This window comes from Siniperca chuatsi, linkage group LG18 (genome assembly GCF_020085105.1).
Source record: "Siniperca chuatsi isolate FFG_IHB_CAS linkage group LG18, ASM2008510v1, whole genome shotgun sequence".
NCBI lineage: Eukaryota > Metazoa > Chordata > Actinopteri > Centrarchiformes > Sinipercidae > Siniperca > Siniperca chuatsi.
The window spans coordinates 9554606-9575739 of record NC_058059.1 but is presented as its reverse complement, the minus strand read 5'-3'; the positions used below and the strand labels follow the sequence as shown (position 1 = coordinate 9575739).

The 21134-nt window shown below is 37.5% G+C and overlaps 3 protein-coding genes across 3 annotated transcripts; 1 reads left to right on the top strand and 2 right to left on the bottom strand.

The window, feature by feature from the left end:
- Window positions 1-3873: 3873 nt before the first annotated feature.
- On the top strand, window positions 3874-5699 carry LOC122865629 (gastrin-releasing peptide). Its single transcript, XM_044174322.1, has 3 exons — window positions 3874-4408; window positions 5050-5285; window positions 5405-5699. The coding sequence occupies exons 1-3, from the start codon at window positions 4255-4257 to the stop codon at window positions 5456-5458; spliced, it is 444 nt and encodes a 147-aa protein (XP_044030257.1). The 5' UTR covers window positions 3874-4254; the 3' UTR covers window positions 5459-5699.
- A 1272-nt stretch (window positions 5700-6971) lies between these two features.
- Window positions 6972-10430, bottom strand: rx3 (retinal homeobox gene 3). Its single transcript, XM_044174319.1, has 3 exons — window positions 9849-10430; window positions 9230-9465; window positions 6972-8291 (listed from the first exon to the last, which is right to left on the bottom strand). Exons 1-3 carry the CDS (start codon window positions 10105-10107, stop codon window positions 7842-7844), a joined length of 945 nt encoding a protein of 314 aa, XP_044030254.1. The 5' UTR covers window positions 10108-10430; the 3' UTR covers window positions 6972-7841.
- Window positions 10431-13076: 2646 nt separating this feature from the next.
- cplx4a (complexin 4a) lies at window positions 13077-19945 on the bottom strand. The gene is made up of 3 exons (XM_044174321.1): window positions 19605-19945; window positions 16976-17063; window positions 13077-14227 (listed from the first exon to the last, which is right to left on the bottom strand). The coding sequence occupies exons 1-3, from the start codon at window positions 19766-19768 to the stop codon at window positions 14000-14002; spliced, it is 480 nt and encodes a 159-aa protein (XP_044030256.1). The 5' UTR covers window positions 19769-19945; the 3' UTR covers window positions 13077-13999.
- Between the last annotated feature and the right edge of the window lie 1189 nt (window positions 19946-21134).

Here is a 21134-nt window from a genome sequence, read left to right as displayed (position 1 = left end):
GCTGCTGCAGAATATGCGATACTGTCAGACTGTGGAAAAAGATCTTAGACCTTAAGGGGGAAATATAAAAGGAAAGCTGGGTTTTAAGGGGTTAAAGCTGTCCTGTGAACAATGGAGTTTGCACTGAGTTGACTTCTCTGGTTAAATGGATACAGCAAGGCATTTGTTGCTTGAATAGTTGCACATTCTGTATCAAATCAACCCATTTGCAAACAACAGAAGTAGTCATTTATATGCTCTCTCCCTCTCTGTCTCTTGTGTAACTATGTAAGTAAAGCAATATGTTTCTTTAAATCCCAGTGCAACCTTCGAGGTCTCTGATTGGACAGCTGCCAGGTGATTTAGTCAAAACTGTGACAAACAGCAAAGACCTCATAATGACAGTCTGTCCTTTTTAATTGACACTTTCCCGTTGAAGGGCCTTCCTTAAATGGCTTTTACTTTTCATAAAGCCAATATTATTACAGTCATGACACCACCATCAGAACACTTAATGTATCATATGACATCTAAAAAGAAGGAATAGTGTGAATGGAAAATAGAAAGGACATTTTCACAGCTCAAGAAAAAAGATTTTCAGTGATTTTGAGCTCACTTATTGTTCACTTTGTTATACATGAAATATATGAAAATTAGCCTGAAGAAACATGTTACGTTACAATAATTTTATTATGTTATGTTGTTATGTACTGTTTTGTAAAGATGATGATGATAATAAAGCATAGATTGTAAAGATAATCTATAAATGTCAGTAAAATCAGAGTTCTCCCTAAATTCACCCCACAGTGCCATCTGCTGTTTCTACTCCCAACAAAAGAAGTTAAGAGTGACACAGGGTTTTACAGTTGGAGTTATTGTACTATAGCATTATCCACTCTTTCTTTGAATGGACATTTTTTTGAAGTTATAAGATGTGTAAAATGCTGAATGACACAGTCGGTCACGCTTATTCCAACTTTCTAACTAATTAGATTTGGTTTAATTGTGTGGCTTGAAATTATTTCAGTGATCAAGGGCAATCAGGCATGAGTGGCTGTTAGTGAACTCATGAATGAGTGGGTGAATGATTAAAACCTCCTTGGCCTCTCAGTATGTTGTAACCCCAAGTTCATACCTTCGTTGTGCAGTACTTGACATGTTTGAAGTCTTACTCATTTGTTTTTGTTAAGTAAACGATGCACGATGGAAATTCACTTCAACAATATTCCCCACTATCGTCATATCAGGGCATCGCGTTTTAAATGAAACATAAAGTAAGTCTTTTTCAGTATTTGCATAAATGATTACAATCTTTTATTTCAGTGGTACATTTAATATTCCTGGAATTTAGTGATTTCCCAAGACATTTTCGTGGTACATGATCAGACGCAGGGTTTTGTTATCTTACATAAAAATAACCCAACAAACATTTCAGATGGCACTGCTCTGTGTGTCCTACCTGATACTGCCCCTTGAACACAGGTGACTCATCCTGTTTTGTTAAGGTCATACTTGTACGAGGATATGATACGTTACGAGCCAGAGATACTCTCTAATATGCTGCCGGGATGTGTGTGTGGGGTTGTGACATGACAAATAGCCTGAGGAAACCTTCAACCTTTTCAACACAAAATGTTACTTACCTGCGTGGACTCCTTATCTGTCCTCATCTATTCTCTTCCTCCAGCAATCTGTCTGTCAATACCGTCATGAAAGGGATCAGTCAAGTATGAGAATTTCACACAGGCACATGCGTGGGCGCCTCACTGTGTTTGAGGACTGCTTAATTCACATTGTTGACCTTTCCAGAGGGATAAATACACTAATAAACTGTACCGATAAATGATGTGGACTACGCATAACAAGCTGGCATATGCTGCTTTGTCAAATTCTTGTAACTGAGCACACGACAGGTGTTGTCTGCAGCAAAGTGATTTGTTGCAGCACAGCAGATGTCACAAATCACTTCACAATAAAAGATAAAATAATAAATAAAAGAAGAACTTTTGGATGTCTTCAAGTGTTGTGGAGTCACTTTTTGGGGTCTATTCTATTCTGTTCTGATTCGTTGGCTTCTTATCTGCAGGTTTCCCCTCATCCTGTGAATAAAACACTCATTCTTTAATCTAGACAATAGCCAGTAGTAGAAGGTAACATTTAATACTGTACTTTAGTCAATTACAGTGCAAGCACTTATCAGTTTATGCTACTTTGTACATTTCAGACACAAATATAATATGATTTACTATCTGACAGCTGTACTGTCTAGTTACTATAAAGCACAGGATTTTACATAATAAACACATTAAAATGTTGGTACCATGTTAATGCATCAGTAATATAAGCCCATAATAGAATATATAATAATATAACATTCTGAAAGCGGGCCATTCTGCATGATGAGTACTTTTACTTTTGATACTTTATTTGCTGATAATACTTCTGTGCTTTTAGTCTTGTAAAATTTTAAATGGACCTGTAACAGAGTATTTATACACTGTGGTATTACCAGAGGTGAAAAGTAACTAAGCAAATTTACTTCAAGTACTAATGAAAGGGATACTCCAGTGATTTAGTTCTGTAATTCAATAAAGGTGAGAATAAGAGAATGGTTAAAATTAAAGAGACTGTCCTCACATGATCTATCGTTTCAGCAAGTGCTTATGTTTACGTTCAGGTGACACAACTCTCTAGGAGCCGTAGTAATTATGATGGGGGCAAAGGAGCAAGTCAGGTGATGTTATTACAGAGCGAAAAAGTCTGCAGAGTTAGGAGGTCAGGGTGGATGGATGGGACACCAAAAACATGGGACTTTAACACCACTGTACGTTTCCCTTTTAAAACCGACAGTCAATGTTGTATTTTTTTTTAAAAGCATGACCACAAAGAGTTTTGAAAGGCACAGACAAATGATGCTGTCCTGTCACGCTTCTATGTGTCGTTATAGAGGGCATGAACAAACAACGTATTGCGTATTTTAATTTGGAGGACCAGATGAGAATTTAGCACAAGGCCCTAGTATGAGTCAAGCTAGTAATGTAGCCAAAACACTACATTACCCATAGTGCAACCAATAGCATCTTTGTGTTAGACCTTCACTGCCCAGTAAGTGCCCAGTTTGTAACACAGGCTTTCTGTTAAAAATGTTAACCTTGATGGCATCATCAGGGTTGTTTTCTCAGACTTGACGAAACTCCACCAGGACACAGAAGACATTATGCAACTGTTGTCACAGGCTGAGCAGTGCTAACCATGATTAGTACACATATCATCATCATTTGTGAAAAAAGTTTTTGTGTCTCCAGAGGGAGCTCAAAAATTCTGATCAATTGCCTCAAGTGATGTCAGCGGCTCGAGGCTACATTAGGCGCTACTAGCATGACACACCCAAATCTGTCGTTGGTCGAATTGCATTGTGGGTAATGTAAGCGCCTGGTTTTGACGAGGAAGAAGAATGCATGGAATAAAAAAGGCGATATCTCTGGTTCAGCTGCAACGATGTTGATCATTTTTTTAAAAACTGTCCCCATGAGTCCAACAATGTTACAGGAGGGCAATGCTAAATCTCTGGAGTACAATTTTTTAGACACTTTTACTTTAATTGAGTACTACCATTTATGCTACTTTATACTTCTACTTGACTGCATTTCAGAATGAAATATTGAACTTAAAGAGGCCATTCTGCATGATGAGTGCTTTTATTCCTGACTGCCAACTTTAAGTATACTTACAATACTTTAATACTTACAATGCAAGGATTTTTCACTTTGGTATCATTACTTTTTCTTAAGTAAAGGATCTGAATACTTCTTCCACTGCTATTGCTAAGCTTTTCCCCCACATGCCTGGTGAGACGGAAGCAATTACTCAAAAGTCCCGTCCATCATCGCGAAATGACGTTGGCACCTCCCGCGATCACCCTGCAATCTCAGGACAAACAATAGCGAGCAATAATAATTACAGGCGATAGATGATCATTTGTCATCATGACTTTCTCATCCTGGTACCGGCACCGTGGTACTTTTAAAAACACCCGCTGACGCACAGCTGTATCAGGAGGGGCATTTAACTTTCATCATTAGTCATTTCTATCAAAGGCATCGGGAGTGAAACTTCTATAAGTCTGCAACTGGAGTCCTTCTGCCCCTCTGCGGTATCGGTTCACAGAAATAAAAATCGACTATGGTGGAGATTTTCTAAAGTTAGATCAAGCTGATTAACTGCAAGTAAGGATTAATAAACCGCTGTTTAGATCTGACATTTTCCTCTGGTAACATGGGCGGAGTGTGCATATGCTATTCATGGACTTGCAGACCAGTGTGGCCAGTTTTTATTATTCTGGCTACAATACCTTGTATGTTGTACTGCTCAGAGAGTCCTGCAGCAGTTGTTGGCAAAATATATCCACGCGGCAATCACTGGGCAGTAGGTAAGACAAACCTCTCATTTTTAATAGGATAAGTAAAAATAAAATAAAATTTTATTGTTTTTGAAAATTTGATAGTGTATTTTCTTAATTTATTTGGTAATTATGCACCATGTTTGGCGATGATATTTAGAGCAAATCATATGATATCTCGTAGGATCAGAAGATATGTTAAGCATGTTTAGAACTCCTTTAAATCCTGCATGCTTTATAGGACCGTTGCTCGTTTGAACACATATTTGCTCACTAATAATAATGGTGTTCATTTATAATAATTATAATAATGCAGTGATCTGTCTCATCTGTGTGTCAGCTCTAATAACTAACACCTTACCAGTACATGTAATAGATAGATTTTTTTCTCAGCTTCTGTTGGACAGGTTTGCAAAAAAAAAAAAGAATAATTAAATTCCAGTAAATTGTATTAAAATAAATTAAACAAACATTTCTTTGTTAGATAGGAAAGCTGTTTTATGGGAGACATAAACTGAATACATTGCATGCCATCCATGCTTGCAATGTGGTGAAAGTTTGGATTTTATTTACAATTTAATTACAGATTAGGGCCTATCATGGTATTGTTTAAACCACAAACAGATTTATTCCAGAGCAGTTAATGCATCCCATCATATCCAACTCCCCAGGTCATTTGATGGGAAAGAAGAGCATCGAGAGCCTTCCTGAACTGCAGGAGACAAACAGTGACTACCTCACACCCTCAGAAACAGCTGGGGTCACAGAGCTGAACCAATACCAGCATCTGATGGACGCTCTGATGCAACAAAAGAACCAAAAACAGATGATGCCACGAACTGCAGACAGGCTGCTTTGGCTGCGCAGTGGCTGGAGAGAAGAGGACAGAGACAAATATCTCAGAGAGGTCAGTTTGTGCATTGTACCCCTCCTTTAATTTATCAGTCTAATCATTCAGATGTTACCATTTCTGGAAATAAGATGTTATGGTTACATGTATTTCTCCATTTCATCACTGCATTATAGATGTCAAACCTGCTTCTTCTGGCTTTGAAACTGCAAGACAATGACTCCCCGTGAATGGAAGACGAATTCTGTTTTTCATCATTATCTACTAAACATGTTCCCTGTAATCACATATCCACACTGTATACTTTTTCTGCTGTAACAATACGCTGGAAACCTAATATAAGTTTACTTCATCAGTAATTTATCATTTCTAATTTGCATATCATGCAGCAGTTTGATAACAAACTGACATGACAAGGTTATGTTACATAAGCTGAGAATGCTGAATAAATTTAACATTGTGATAACTGCATTGTGGATGTCTAATCGTGCTTTGCACACCACAAGTGGCCTTTTATTTATTTTTTATCACACATTCACTGTATTTGTTTGATGTAACGCTCATAAAGTTTGCTCCACCTGTACAGGAACCAGTTTGTACCACCAGATGGCACACAATATCCATTATGAGAGCATCTATAGTGTCTATGTTACATTTTGAGTAATTTACCAGTAAGGTGAAGCATGAAGAGAAGAAGAACATGATCATAATTACAGTAGAAAACAGATCACCAAAAGCAGTTTATGGTCCATTCAGAGAGCTTTGGTGCTGCTTTTTCTCATAAGAACAAATAAACACACAAACACAAACACCCCCACTGACTATTTAGGACAGTAGGATAGATGATGATGGGGACTATTATTAGCCCTCAGGGGTTGCACACAATAGGAAATGCTAATTGCAACAATTTGGTTACACACATCGTTTTTCTTAAAGCCAAAGGAAAGTTCTTCTTTCTGTCCTCTTCCCTCATTTGTCACAGATGATTGGCTAACAATAGAGTTACAAGCCACTTTCACCCCGTCATTTTGAGTCTAATCCCAGGAGCGAATAGGATAAAGTTTGTAGGAGCTAATGAGGAGGAAATAAGTGGGTTGACAAACTCATTCTGTAAAACAGAGGGAGGAAGTCTGGGCTGCTTCTTTATTACACTCATTAATTAAATGATTAAATGTTTAGGTGGTATGAAACTTGATATCATAAAGAGATTAAATGGATTTTATGATTCAAAGTTGCATTTCCAGTATGATGTGTGGCTCTATTTGAGTGTTTTAGACAGCATTTGCAAATTAACTTCAGTATAAAATAACAGAATTATTCTTGAACAATTACAGCTGAAAATGTCAACCGGCTTCCCTTCATCACTCATTTTGCATTTAGTGTTAAATTTGAATTTCATTGCTCTTTCGGAAAAATACTTTTCCCCCAACCTGATAGTGGAATCCACCACTAAGAGGTGCTGTATTCAATATTCTCCTCAGTTAGTGTGAGCTGAGCTGCACCTTCACTCTGCAGCATGATTAATGAGGCTTTAAATAATTTTTTTTACATAAATGTGATATTAGCATATCAACTACGGGTCATGGATGCCATTCTGTTATAAATTTCAGCTATATCATTCCTGTTCTGTCCTGTACACACACATTTTTATCATTCTGTGAGATATTTCTGACAAATCTACATGTCTCATCTGTGACAAATTGTCTCGTTGAAAACTTGATCAGTCACTATTTTGTTCAAGGATTTTACATATAAAGTTTATTGTGCAGAGAAAATATTCACATTCATTAAATCTTTCATGAGGAAGATCAAAAAACGGCAGGGAAGAATGAATCCAAATGAGGAGTGCTCCATTTACAAAAGTAGAATAAATACAGATGGCTACTAATAGACTTATATTGGCAACGTAACACTGGATAAGAACAAGACTGGGCTAAATGAATTTAAAACAGTAAACACAGCCTGCAGAGAAGATAAAGGAGAAGAAAAACACCAGATAAACAGTGTTCATTAGTTTCATATTCTTACAGGAACTTCACAGTTAGCGTCACAGATTTTCAGATAGTTGCTTATATGGGTAATACTTTACTATTTATTATTTAGTATTTATAAGCAGTATAATCAGTATTCATTTAATAAATGGGTTATAACACATTAGACTGTAGTTATACACAGCTATAAGGACATATTTAAGTGTTTATTAATGTACGGTATTTGTCAACAACTTCTCCTATGAAGGCATATTTTATATTATTATTTTATCATATTGTCATTCATTATCTGTCTATACAGCTGCTTCCACTATTGGGTGCCCACAGGAGGAGTTATAGTTGTTGACAAATACATTAATAAACAATTATAACTACTTACAACTTCTTTATAGTGTGTTATAAACCATTTATGAAATGTTTATCTATTGCTTATGAATACTAAATAAGGGGAGTTAAAGGAAAGTGTTACCCTTATAGGTGACGAGGATGTCTCTAATCCTGGATGCCAACTGTAGATTTCGCTCTTTAAAACTTCCAAAGTAACAAATCCCATCAGCATGAGGATGAAGTCAGTTTTTCAAAAGATGCAGCATGATGTGTTCTGGGTTTCGATGTCCATGCATCACCACGTCTTCCCAATAGACTGAATATGTTCCTTGGCCTTCATCCTCAGTGAGGCAATACTGGAGTTCCTTGGATCAGCTGAGCACTGGTACGCCGGTGGTGGGGGACACATAGAGCCCATGTGGGGCAGGTGAGGGTGGTGTCCCAGGGCCGGGGAGTTGAGGAAGGAGGGCGGCAAGGAGGAGGGCATGGAAGGGGGAGGAGAAGGGGTGTAAGTGCCCGGGAGGCCCTGTGAGCCCGTGATGAAGCCCGGGAGGGACTGCAGGGAGGTGGAGGTGGTGATTGGGGTGGAGAGCCAGGGGTCCAGCTGCAGACTGGAGCCCAGGGAGCTGGTGGGAGAGCGGCTGAAGGAGAGCAAGGAGGAGGAGGAGGTGTCCTGGAGCTTGATGGAGCTAACCTCCAGCTTCTCCTGCCGACGCCACTTGGCCCGCCGGTTTTGGAACCAAACCTGCAAAAAAAGAGGACGATTTTTATTTTCAGTTCAACTTAATACAACTTTGTTTATTTAGCCCTGCAAAGGCAACTATATGCAGCAGCTCGATAAGATAAGAGAGAAGAGAATAAAATGCTTTTAAAGCTAAAAACAATCAAAGGCTGTAAGCTTTAAAGCAAACTGTAGCCATTTTAATGTATTATATAAAATATAATATTGTATGAAAGTGTTTAAACATATATAAATGTGAAGGATGAACAAAGCATTAAATTGTAAAGCTATAATCAATAACTAGTGAGTGTTACACACCTATATAATATATCAATATAATAAGAAATTGATTTAACTTCCAATTTTTCACCTTCTTTCAATGTCTGTGAAAAGACTCATCCCTGAAGCAAGTTAAACATTCTATAAATAAATTTTATCTCTTTTTCTGTGTTAAAATTCAGCCAAATAAATATAAAAGTTTCTTTTTCTCTTCAGGTCTTCACTGATCTAAACAACTGAAGTAACTGTGGACTTGGGGAAGTTAGTATGTGTGAATAATAGGCTATAAGGCTATAAGGAATAACATTTTATTTGTTTATGTTTATGATTTGGCAAGTTAAATATCTACAAATCAAATTCACGTGAAAGAAAATCTAATATGTCACAAACTGTTTCTCTAAATGATCTCTTAACTTTGTTGTAATAATGGTAGATCTACCCAAAACAAACTTTTAATGTAAACATTAAACCTGCTTTTCATTTTGGAAAGATTATTTGTTTTTTCTTCTATTGCTGCATTTATTAAAACAGATTACATATGTTTTTTTGTGTTTGTGTGAGGAGATAATGCATATACGGCGACAGAATTGTAGCCATTATTTGTTATGCAGGCCTATGGGTCGAATATATGCGTGCACAATGAGAAAAAAGGCGATATAAGCGGTCATATGTTGGGGAAATACCTGCACTCGGACCTCCGGCAGGTTGACCTTCAGCGCGAGCTCCTCCCTGCTGTACACATCCGGGTAATGGGACTTTTCGAAAGCTCTCTCCAGTTCGTGAAGCTGGAAGGTGGTGAATGTTGTCCGGTTCCGACGGTGTTTCTTCTTGGGGCTTTCATCATCGGACAGTTTGCCGTCTCTGTCCGGTGAGTCCGGGCAGACCGAGGCTTCAGCGGTGCTGCTGGCGCAACACACACCTGGAGAAAAGACCAGAGTGAGGATCGAGAGAATTTCAAGTTCTGGCCAAGTTTAAATGTTTTTCCTCAAATCAAATTGTCATAGTTTCAAGTTATTTTCCCAATGTAGCTTATTAATGTGTTCATTTATTAATTAGAGGGTTTTTATAGCTGAAAGATAAGACAGTTTGCGCGAAATCCAAAAAATGGCACCTGACTCAAGAAAATGATTACCAGATGATTTTCTTTAGAATGAAATACAAGTGTTATGTTACCTAAAGGTAACCTTTAGAATCTTAAATACTTAGGCCTAATACTACAGCTACTACATGGCATGTTATAAGCTTATTTTTGCACTTAAATTGACTTGATACTGAAATGTGGTGAAAACTAAATCCACTTACTGTCAAAACTTTCTGAGGAATGACTTTTCTTCATTGGGGTCACAATTACATTCCGCTCAGCATCTTTCACCAGGACTTTTTCTGTCATGCTGTAGGAGGCTGACTTGTGGAAGATGGTGTCCTCTTTAAATCCCAGTATCGCCTCTATGCTGTGGATGGTAGCCGGGTTGTCCCCCGGGCTCTGGGCGGAGCGTGCGGAGGGAGACAGGCGCTCATCCATCATCATCATCACTTGGGAAGTTGATCCAAGAAGCCACATTGGTCGGTGAAGTCCAAAGAGATGGTCAAAAGTACACACGCTCCAACTTCTTTTCAAATGTATCGCTGTTCTTGTGTTTGGTAAAGTTGTAAAATTTCAAATCAGAGCCGAGGGCTGCTGGAAAACTTGCGCACCAGATACACACCAGTGAGACCGTCTTGCTCAGTGGATGGTGAGCATCTTCACAGGGGGCTTTTAAAGTAGCGCCTGCTGTAAGACCCCTGCCTCATGCGGCACCCCCGCTGCACGTCAGAGAGGGGACGTCCTGTTGGATTTGGCCCTGGATTTAGGGGTAACTGTGCGTCCAGGCAGGCAGGCACCAGCGCACACCCTCCCTAACTCCTCCCCATCTCAAGTGCATCATTCAGTGCTGGCTCTAAACCTACTTACATAAATCTTAAAACCATCTTTCCACTCCTCCAGATGTCATGTTCATGTCAGTCTGTGAAAAAAGAAGAAGATTAGGCCCACAGATTAAGGTACAACAAAATCATAATTACAAGATTTCTGGTCAGGACACAGATTGCAAGATGACAGCTTAATATTTAATCAAAGATATTGTTGCCAAACCGAATAGACATTTCATTTAGTTGAAGAACTATTTGTTTTATTGACCTAAAGGAAAATCACGCACATCCTGACACATGTTGAATAAAAGGAAGTTAAATACTTTTATAGGCTCATTAAAGTCAATTAAATCACGTACTAATTAGTCATAAACCAGCCTTAAACCATGAGCAGTTTCTTTAACCAGTTCCTTATAGGTGTTGAGTCAAAGAGGGTAACAAAGCCCAAACAATAACAAATTTGGGCTATAACCACTTAACAGCAAACAAAGATTGACAGCAGTGTGGTAATCCTGCTTAAGGGGATTACATTATTTTACTCAAAAGAGTTAAAACCCCTAAAACTATTTAGCTTTTCCTAATTACAGAAGGTGACCTTATCCTTTGTTTGCCTGAGAGAGGGTGGAGGTATGGGGGGTGGGGGGGTGGTGTCAGAGGGAGAAAGATGCTAACTGAGCACTGTTTAAATTCGCACCAAAAAGTTGTGAGGCGAGCACATGCAAAACTTTATTTTTACAGCAAAACTTTTTAAAGAAGCTCTCTTGTTTTCATGTATTTGCATTTGAAGAGCTCTGATGATGTTTTATGGCACACACACAGAGCATGATAATAAGCTGTATGGTGTTGGTGAAGTTTGAATTGATTCAGTTTTATTGTTAAAATGTCAATTATGTTTTGACCTGTGGAAAAAGCTGAACATTCAGTTTCTTTCTCATTAGCTCAATGCTCAGCTAACAGTTAGCCTTGAAAGTCGCACGCACACAGGCTGAATGAAGCTTCTGCATCAGTATAATAACCTCCAGTGTTCACACTACCAATAATGAAGAGACGATGTAGACAGAAAATGTCTTGCAAGTTTCTTAAACTTATTTGAAAGTATGTGTGGTGAAATGATCTCAACTCAAACTTTCAGTGGCCTTCAGTCCAAACAACTTTTCCAAATCTGAGATAGATCATGGCACTGACCAACTACAGGATGTCCACTATGATCATTCTATATAAGAGATGGAAGCTTAAATGGAATAGTTCATTATGTTGGGAGCTATGTTTTTTGGTTTTCTTGTTGAGAGTTAGATGAGAAGATTGATGCCACTCCTGTATCTGTGTGGTAAATATGAAGCTACAGCTAGCAGCTGGTTAGCTTATCTTAGCATAAAGACTGGAAACTGAGGGAAACAGTTAGCCTGGCTCTGTCAAGGTTAAAAAAAAATCTGCCTACCAGCACCTTTCAAGCTCATTAATTAAGACATTATATCTCGTTAGTTTAATCTGCACAAAAAACAAAGTGTAAAAACACTATAGCATGTTGGTTTCACAGGTAGTTGTGTGCTGGACTATTCCTTGGTCGGGAGCAGTGACTTCATTTTTGTAAAGATATAACGTGTTAATTAGTGAGCTCAGAGGTGCTGGTAGGGACATTATGTTACCTTCAGACAGAGCCAGGCTAGCTGTTTCCCCCAGCCCCCATGTTTCCAGACTTTGTGCTAAGTTATGCTAACAGTCTTCTGGTGGTAGCTTCATATTTACCACACAGATACTGTATGAGAGTGATATCAATCCCCTCATCTAACTCTCGGCAAGAAAGCACATCAGTTTATTTGTCAAACTATTCTTTTAAAGGGACTTTGATGTTACTATTGCCACTATGTGGCCAAAACCCGAACCTTACACACCAAAATACTACACACAAATGCAATTGTTGACTAGTTGAGGAAGAATATGACATATATATATATAGAATATGACTTATATAACTTGCCTAGCAGGTCGCTCAACTTCCTTTCCCAATAAAATGAAGAATGAGATTTGGTATTGCAAGACTTCAGTTTGTCCTGTGGTATTGTCATCTAGAGAGAGCGAGGGAGAGAGAGGGAGAGGCGCAGGCACTGGCCGACAACCTTGGCTTTGCTGATCCTATTAGATGGTAATCTCCAGACTTTATAAATCCACAGCCATTTAAACTTGGGTTCATGTGAAACTCTGAATGTTGAGGATTCCTTCCTCCCCCCGTTCTGCCTAATCATCCCTAACAAGTGTTTGGATTATGCCCAATTAAATTAAGACCTATTTCTTTATTCACTGCATTAGCTCTGATTCAGGTAGATGGGATTAATTGTTGCTTAATCTTAAATGTGTAATGGTTGTTCTGTGTGGCTGACCATTTTGAGGATTTGAGAATGAGAAATCCAAAATTAACATTACAGTTAATAAGCACTAACAAGGTGTCTTTTTTCCAAAATCAGGTTACTTGATAGTTTTAATTGCTAATAACTGACTTACACTTAGTAAAGACATGAAGTTTGAACATTTGTAAAGCTGCATATGACAGACACATGAAGAAATAATGTGTGTAGGAAGAAGTTTTCCAGTACCCAGCTTCACAACACACACAGACGCATTTCATGTATTCAATATACATCTTTATTTGAACAATACATTTATTTTCTCATTTCAAAGTACCTCCATATATTTCATCAGTGTTTATGTACATTATTTTTATTTTTATGGAATAAATCATTCAGTGTTTTAAAATCATGAGTTGTGAAAATGTTTCAGGCTCATTATGGTTAAAATGTGAATGTGGAGAAATTCAAAGTAAATCAATGTGTCAAGACTTCTGAAGATTGTCTGCTTTGTAATTACACAGAAAGAAAAAATCTAAATATCATAATTAATTCAAACATCACATACAAAAAAAAATCTAGAATAACCAACAAACCAAAAGGGAAGTTGAAACATTCAGACAGGATTTCATTTTTTAACTTAAATAAGGTTTTTTATAAGCAAGTCTTGGTATATTGTTATTTGTTTGACTGAAAATCACACATATGTAGACTTGACTGTCTCATTTCACAACAAACAGAGAAAAGAGTGAACATTATGTCACAAATAATCATCTTTTTTTAAATGTATTGTGGCCATGAAAAGTGAAAAAAAATGTGAAAAGCAATACTTGGCTGGGAAAATCACTTTTCTACATAATTTATCTAAAGAAAACAATCATGGGGGAGAGATGGGGCACCCGGGATGTCATTTAAAGTATTTTCATGATAAGTTGTAAATTACTACACATTCAGAACAACTAACAGGGAAACTTTTACAGTATATCCTTCAGTAGATGCAGACTGGCAGCAGTAATGATGGGCTTCATTTTTTATCACAGAAAGATGATTTGCCTTTTTACTGCGTATAATAAAATTGAGTTCTTTGTAGGCGATTTACAGTGTAACTGAATCCCAGACTGCACATTCCCAGAAAGTGTTGAAATTCATTTTCTTGTGTTCTCCTCCCTTCCTCTTCCTCTTCATTATTAAAACACAGACCATTCACATGACGGAGCACTTCTCCTCTGCTTTGCTCTTCAGCTCGGTGACGGTGGCCGAGGCCTTCTCCTTCAGCTGGTCCATGTCCATGTTCTGCAAGTTTTGAAACTGGCCCATGAGGGAGTCCTTGCCCTCCTCCTCCGTGGCGTCCTCGTCCACCATTTTGAGCAGCTCCTCAGGCACGTCCACGTCGTCCCCGGCCATCTCAATCATGTTCTCATCCTGCTCGCTCTGCAGACGACATCAGGTAGAAAACACGGTCAGAACCCAGAAACACAAACATATGACAGTAGAGGATTTTACATTCAGTGTGATCATTAATAATGAGCACAAGTCTCTGTTTTCTCACCTATAAATTAGCACAATGGTCCTTACTTGGTATGCAATGTCTTTAGAACATGAAACAGGTCACAAAACCTTTTTTAGAGGGTTGTAAAAGGTGGTGTGTAATTAAATTGATTCACAGCATTTATTCATAAACATTTACACATTTTTCTTCTAAAATTGTTTTTGTTTTCTCTGGAAAAGTAATAGATTAGTTAAAATAATTCTCCATAATGTCATTTCAGGGTATTATATATAAACTTAAAGTATATAAACTTGTATATATATAAAAGTATATATAAGCATGAGGGGGGTGGGGGCATTTTTTGTTTTTCCCTGATTACAATAAAGACTGTATATTTATGGCATTGAATTATTATTTGCAAAAGTAAACAACCTAAAGGCTGACTTTTTTACAGGATTAACATGCAGTCTGCCTGCCTGATTTGCACAACATACAGTATGTCTTCCCACTGCTACACTCAGATCTGACAAACATGGCGTGTATTGCCCTGGGTTAATCAGAGGACATACCACTAAACTGAGCTATACATAATCCTAAAAAAAGACTCATTTGTTGACCGCTTTTTGATGACTTATATTGTCCTCCTTTGATTTTACTTTAGTTCTAATGCAACACATTAAATTTACATTTACATTGAATTCAAATTATAAGCAAGTGATCAGGGAAACTAGGAAACAAACAAATCGATGAACTCTAGGATCTTAATCCACATTCAAGTAGCTGCAATCGAGGATTTTCTGCTGTCTGTGTTTTCTACATTTTTGTGAAGCAGACTGAAGGATCTCATTTACTTTACTGCGCTCCCTCACTTCATGTGCCATTTAAAGCCTTTCCAACAAACCCACTCTAATCACTTAATATCTGGAATAGTCTTGCAATAGGTATGACTGTGACTATTTTAAACATCAATCTGTGGGATTATCTCATTCTCAGACCTGCCTTAGCCTTTCCTCTCCGAATCCCAACGATAGTCTAAAGATATCTTCTATAGCCTTGCACGAGACTCTAATTCCATTAGACTAACAGCAACAACTTGCTGTTTCTACTCATACTGTACACTTGTACCATTAAATATATATGTATATTTTTTTATAACTCATCCCTGATAGCAAGTATGTGTGTTCTCAACCACCCACCAGTTAAAAGAAAAGAATCAACAGAACAGGATTCCTTTAGGTGTCTTATTGTTACTGAAAATCCAATTAAAATGCATATTTCAGTTCTAATAAAGACACTTTGGCCTTGGTCATTTGTTCTTTTTTCAAGCTGGCACGCAATGTAAACATCATTTATTGAAAATAATTAGATTGATATGTACAGCCTCTTGCCATTGTCCTCACCATATATGTGCAGTTTCAATTTAGAAGACAAACAGTGAAAAGAAATGTGCGCATTGTTTAAATCATAAAACTGAACAATAGATAGTCTGTTGCATGAGACTATTAGAAAAACACCTCCAGCAGCCAAGGTCACCACTGCATTCAGACGAATAAAAATCGTGCTATTCGAAAACCTGTATTAGATATGATTTAGCTCTTTTGCCATAAACACAATACAGCATGTTTTCACCACTAGATTCATTTACAAGATTAGAAGACACTCTACTGATATTTATCTTTAAATGGCTTAAATAAAATCCCAACATACCTTTTTTGCTCCTTCCATTACAGCAAATCTTTCTTTAAGATTCCTTTTAAATTGCTCGTTTTACATCCACTAAAGTAGATGTTGTTCTTTCTTAAAGCCAGGTCACAGTGCCTGGTGCTCCCTAATGAGCCTGGGACACCTGCTCAGCTTTTCGGCGTTGTAAGACTCAAGGTGCAATATGGGACACATAGGCTAACGTCTCCAGGACGTTGGTTGAACGTCTTTCTCACTAATCTACTGGCATGGCTTCCACCTCCTGTTGTCCAAGCAGCAGCTGCCAAGTGCTAAAGACAACCTCAACCATGAGGCAGCTATTTGTTGCTCTACCTGCGCAGTCAGGACACTTTCAAAGCCATTTAATAAGACAGTTGATTATAATTACCAGTCCTTATTAAAAGACTGAGAAAAGGAGTAAAAAAAAAAGGGAATTGATACAGAAACGGCATTACAGGTGTCGAGTTGAAGCAATTGGTAACACCCCTTATTTAACATTTATAAGCAGTATATAAACATTTAATACATGGTTTATAACACACTAATGCAGCAGTAAGCAGATAGAAGTGTTTATTAATGTATTTGTCAACATTTATAACTCCTCCTCTGGTCATCTACAAGTGGAGGCTGATGTATAAACAGATAATTAATGGCAATATAGTAAAACACTGTTTTAATAATAAATTATTCATAGAAGCTGTAGTTGTTGACAAATACGGTATATTCATAAACACTTACAAATGTCCTTATATTTGCTCATAACTACATTATAGTGCATTGTAAACCATTTATTGGATATGTATACTGTATAGTGCTTATAAATGCTAAATAGGGGGCTTAAAGTAAAGTATTACCTTGGAAATAATTAACTTAGAGTCAACCATTATGCCTTTGTGTTCCTATTAAGGGGAATTTATTAATGTAAAGTATTAAGTGAAATTTTTAAATATGAATTATACTAGAACTGTATAGGGATAAAAGCTCTTTACCTTTGGCAGCCTGTATTTTTCTCTGAGGCACACCCTGAGTGTCGCCCTCTCTGCCTTCTTGTGTAAGAAATCTGCATCTCTCTCCATCCTGAAATAGAAATGAAAAACATTACATTATAAATGTATATATTAGGGATGAGCGAGTACACCATTATATGTATCTGTATCTGTTCAACTAACTAATTTATCTGTTTTAACTGAAAGCCTGAAATTGATATGGGTTGATCACAAGTTGCAATATTTATTAGAAAACTATTCACAAAACAGCCTCAGAACTGAGCTTCAGAGCAATGTTTTTGATCACAAGAGTAAGAACTATTTACAGAACAAGTTTTTTTTTAACCTTAATATTTATGTTTTTTAAATGTCTTTTATCACTCGTTTAACACTTCTGAAGAATACAAAGGGAAAAGCTTCACAAAAATACTAGCTAAAAAAGTGTTTGTGCCTGAGCTCTTGTTTGTCATCAGTGTGTCAAAGGCTCAAGAGCAGCATAATATATTTTTCAGCATTTGGATTTTCATGAAAAATTGTTTCTTCCCAATGGCTCTGTTTTGCGTTTACTGTATCTTAATCCAGCATGATACACACACACACACACACACACACACACACACACACATCGGCCTAATCAGATAAACTGTTTATCTCAACAGTACATCATCCAGTTCACCTGAATATCATTAAAGCAGGAAATCATGTCTGCTGAAAAAAGATTTCAGTTTAACCAATGAGGTGTCAATTAAGATTCACTTTATTTAAAAAATATTTTCTATTTTAGTCAAAAGAAAATGTTTTGTCACAATAAGTGTATCTTCATTGGCTTTTCTATTATTTTTTTTTGTCTATTATTAGTCTCCCAAAACTGCTGAAAACATACAAAAATCTATTTTAAACTTACATAAGCTATGCATGAGTTATACGACATTTCTTTTGTTTGTAAGTGTCTTGTTGTACTACTTGTATAACTGTTTAAAATATTTGACACTATTTTACTTTTGTAAACATTTGTTTGGCAACAAGCATTTGGTTAAACATTTAGTTTGAGTTGTAACAAGGTTATTTGCAGAAGATATAATATTACTTAGATCTGAAATCTCCTGAATTAATTTGCCTTAGTAACTTTACTGCCAGTTATTCCAGTGTTAGTTTACTTCCTCTAGATTCAAAGAATAGAAAATACACCAAAGCTGTATTCTGTGTTAGACATGAAATAAAATGTTGTTGTGACATAAGCGTTAGCAACATCTTAAGCCATTAGAAGATAATAATTCAACATCTTTCATTAGTGATTCTAGTTTTTATCGTTGAATCAAGTTATTAGTCATTTATTAAGTCTGTGTGTTTTCCAGCAGCCTGCACTTTGTGAGAACCTGCCTGCTGCTGCATTTTCAAGGCGAGACTCATGTACTTTCTCTCGGCTAATTAAAGATGGGATTATTAGGCCAGAATGAGTCGAGTAGATTTGCAATCAAGCCAAGACGCCACAACTTGAACTGTAGTGAAACAACAAAACAGTATACTGCGGTGTTTAAGAAACCGTTAACTATACATTTGTTAAAATGCTTGATCTGGCCAGGTAGATTATACAGATACTTGTACAGTTTTTAAGAAGAACAAAGAGTTTTTTATGTTCTGTCCTTTTAATTTCCATCAAATGTTTGTGTGGATCAGGATTTGTCGCTGTAGATCTGCATCCATTACTAGAAATCTACAATTATGGAGAAGGTTGTCATTTTATGACGTCTTTTAAAATAAATAAAGTCATTTCCCAAACATGAGTGGAGAGGCTGGATTAATGTTGTTATGTAATACAGACTGACTGGATCCGCTTGATGCTGCAAAATCTTCTCTGTATCACAAAAGTGCAAATTCCAGATTTATCAAAAATTTTAAACGGAAATATTATTTACACAGTTTCTTTAAAATGGTATTTAGGATGGATTACTCACATTGTTGCTGAGTGTACATTTTATTACTTAGATGTCAGCTTAAGTGAAAGGAACTGGAACTTTATATAAGACAAACTGGCCATTATGCACTGGTGGACAGCAACATGGTGAAACCAAATTACCTGCAGCTCATATCACTGTAGAGTTTTAAAAGTCTATCAAAAATAAATTCAGAAGGTATTCCATAAAAAATAAAAAACTGTGACCTGTGAATAAAACTGCCATTTTACAATTGCTTACTCAACTAGAATGTCCCTCAAAAAGTTACCCATAACTGCTCCTGATGCAGAAACAGATGACAGATTATGGGAGATTATTGATCCAGGTCCAGCAAGACCTTTAGCCTCAGTGGGTTATTATGTAGAAAATTCTGGAAAAAAGAAAAGATCCACTGTGGTGGTACCTCTGCTGTGACCTTCAGCAGCAGATGCATCTCTGACAGACATTGCTTGCTCGTTGTAAACTCATAAAATACATGAGTGTTTACATTTAGTTAGGCTTAGAGAGAAACAATTTGGTTAAATGTAGTGCAAGAGAGGGAAAAAGTAAGAAGTGAAGGGTTGTAATGCAGTGGGAAACAGCTTGACAAGGTCAGATTGTACATTCTGAAGTCATAATGTTTTTGACAGGCCGATGGCATCAATTCAAAGTGGAGTACTGTCCATGTTGCTACTTACTTCTCCTCCACCACCTGTTTTTGGTACTCTTCATACTCCTCCCGTGTCATCCCTGCTGCCTTTGCTGGATCTGAGGGGGTGGCCTCCTCTTCTTTGTCACCTCCACCACCAAGACCCATTCCTGACAGGGGGTTCCCAATCATGCTCTTGATCAAGAAAGCCATCTTGAGTTGTGTGACTGTTTACTCTGCAAGGATGAGAATATTGTTTTGTAGATGAAAATGATGCTGCTCCCCTTATGGTGCCCTCCGGTTCGCCTTCCTATAGCTGTCAAATCCAGTGGTAGCTCTCTAGCTAACCTGCTGCTTGACTATGGAGCCAAGGACACACTGACTACAAGCAACAGACACATACACACACACTTAGACACACACACAACATTTTGCCTCGGCCATAATCTGGATTTAATCCTCCCTGCTCCACTATGCTAAGAGGCAGATGGCCTGTTTTCTCTCTATTTTTAAATCATGCAGACCTTTGTAGATGTTTCTCTATATTTATTTTGACATTTTGTGCATTCTTTGGAAGAACGAGGTGCAGCACTCATCCTAAAAATGGTTTTGGCGATGGGTGTCCTCAGTTTGGGACCACACATATGCTGCTTCCGCCCATTGGTGCTTAATCATATTAGTAAAGTACGGGCCGGCCCGTGCGCAGCTTATTCTGCTGAGACCAAGCAGAGTAGAGAGAGAGAGGAGCAGGATTAGAGTCTTGTTTATCCCCCAATAGAGCCATCGTTCATGCCGTGCTATTGTTCAGTAGGAGGATGATTGACAGGAGGATGAGAGGTGAGGAGGAGACAGCTCTCATTTCATTTCACTGTATCACTCCATCACTATCTCCAAGTTTGGTGAAGGACTTGTAGATTACCCCAATATTGAAACATTTCAGAATTGCTCATCTTCAACCAAATATGTCTTGCGATACCGTTTTTCACCTTAAGATCACTCCTATAACACTGCAATGCTGATTCCATCAACTCCAGGGGGTTTGATAGAGTATACAGATAATTAAAAAATATGGTAAAGCAGTGATGTATCTGATTATTATTATTATAAGATTGTGTGATAGGACAGTCAAGCTGCAACAGGACATATTAGGACACTGAGAGAAGGATGACATACAGCAAAAGTTCCTGCACAGATTTGAACCTTATGTGTTATGCATCTTAGACCACTGGGCCCAAGGGTATATCATTTTAATGCCTCCTGTCAGTCCTTTTGACAGAGAAATGCATAAACATAAATAAACACCTACTCCAGCAGTACCTGCCTAACATTGGGCAGCAGGACTGACAAAGAGGTTCATGTTGTTCACCGAAGGAAAGATGTTAACTGCTTCAGTGTCTAAATAATCCCTGATATATTTTCAGGTTTCCTTTGGCTGGAAATGAAATCCAGTGTTTGTGATATTGCTACAGCTCAGCAGCACCACTTCATGATGAATCACAATCAAATTAATGTTATTGCTAACTGAGCAAAAACCGAATGTTTGATGGCAGTCAGTTAGTCGGTCGGTCCAACACTTTGG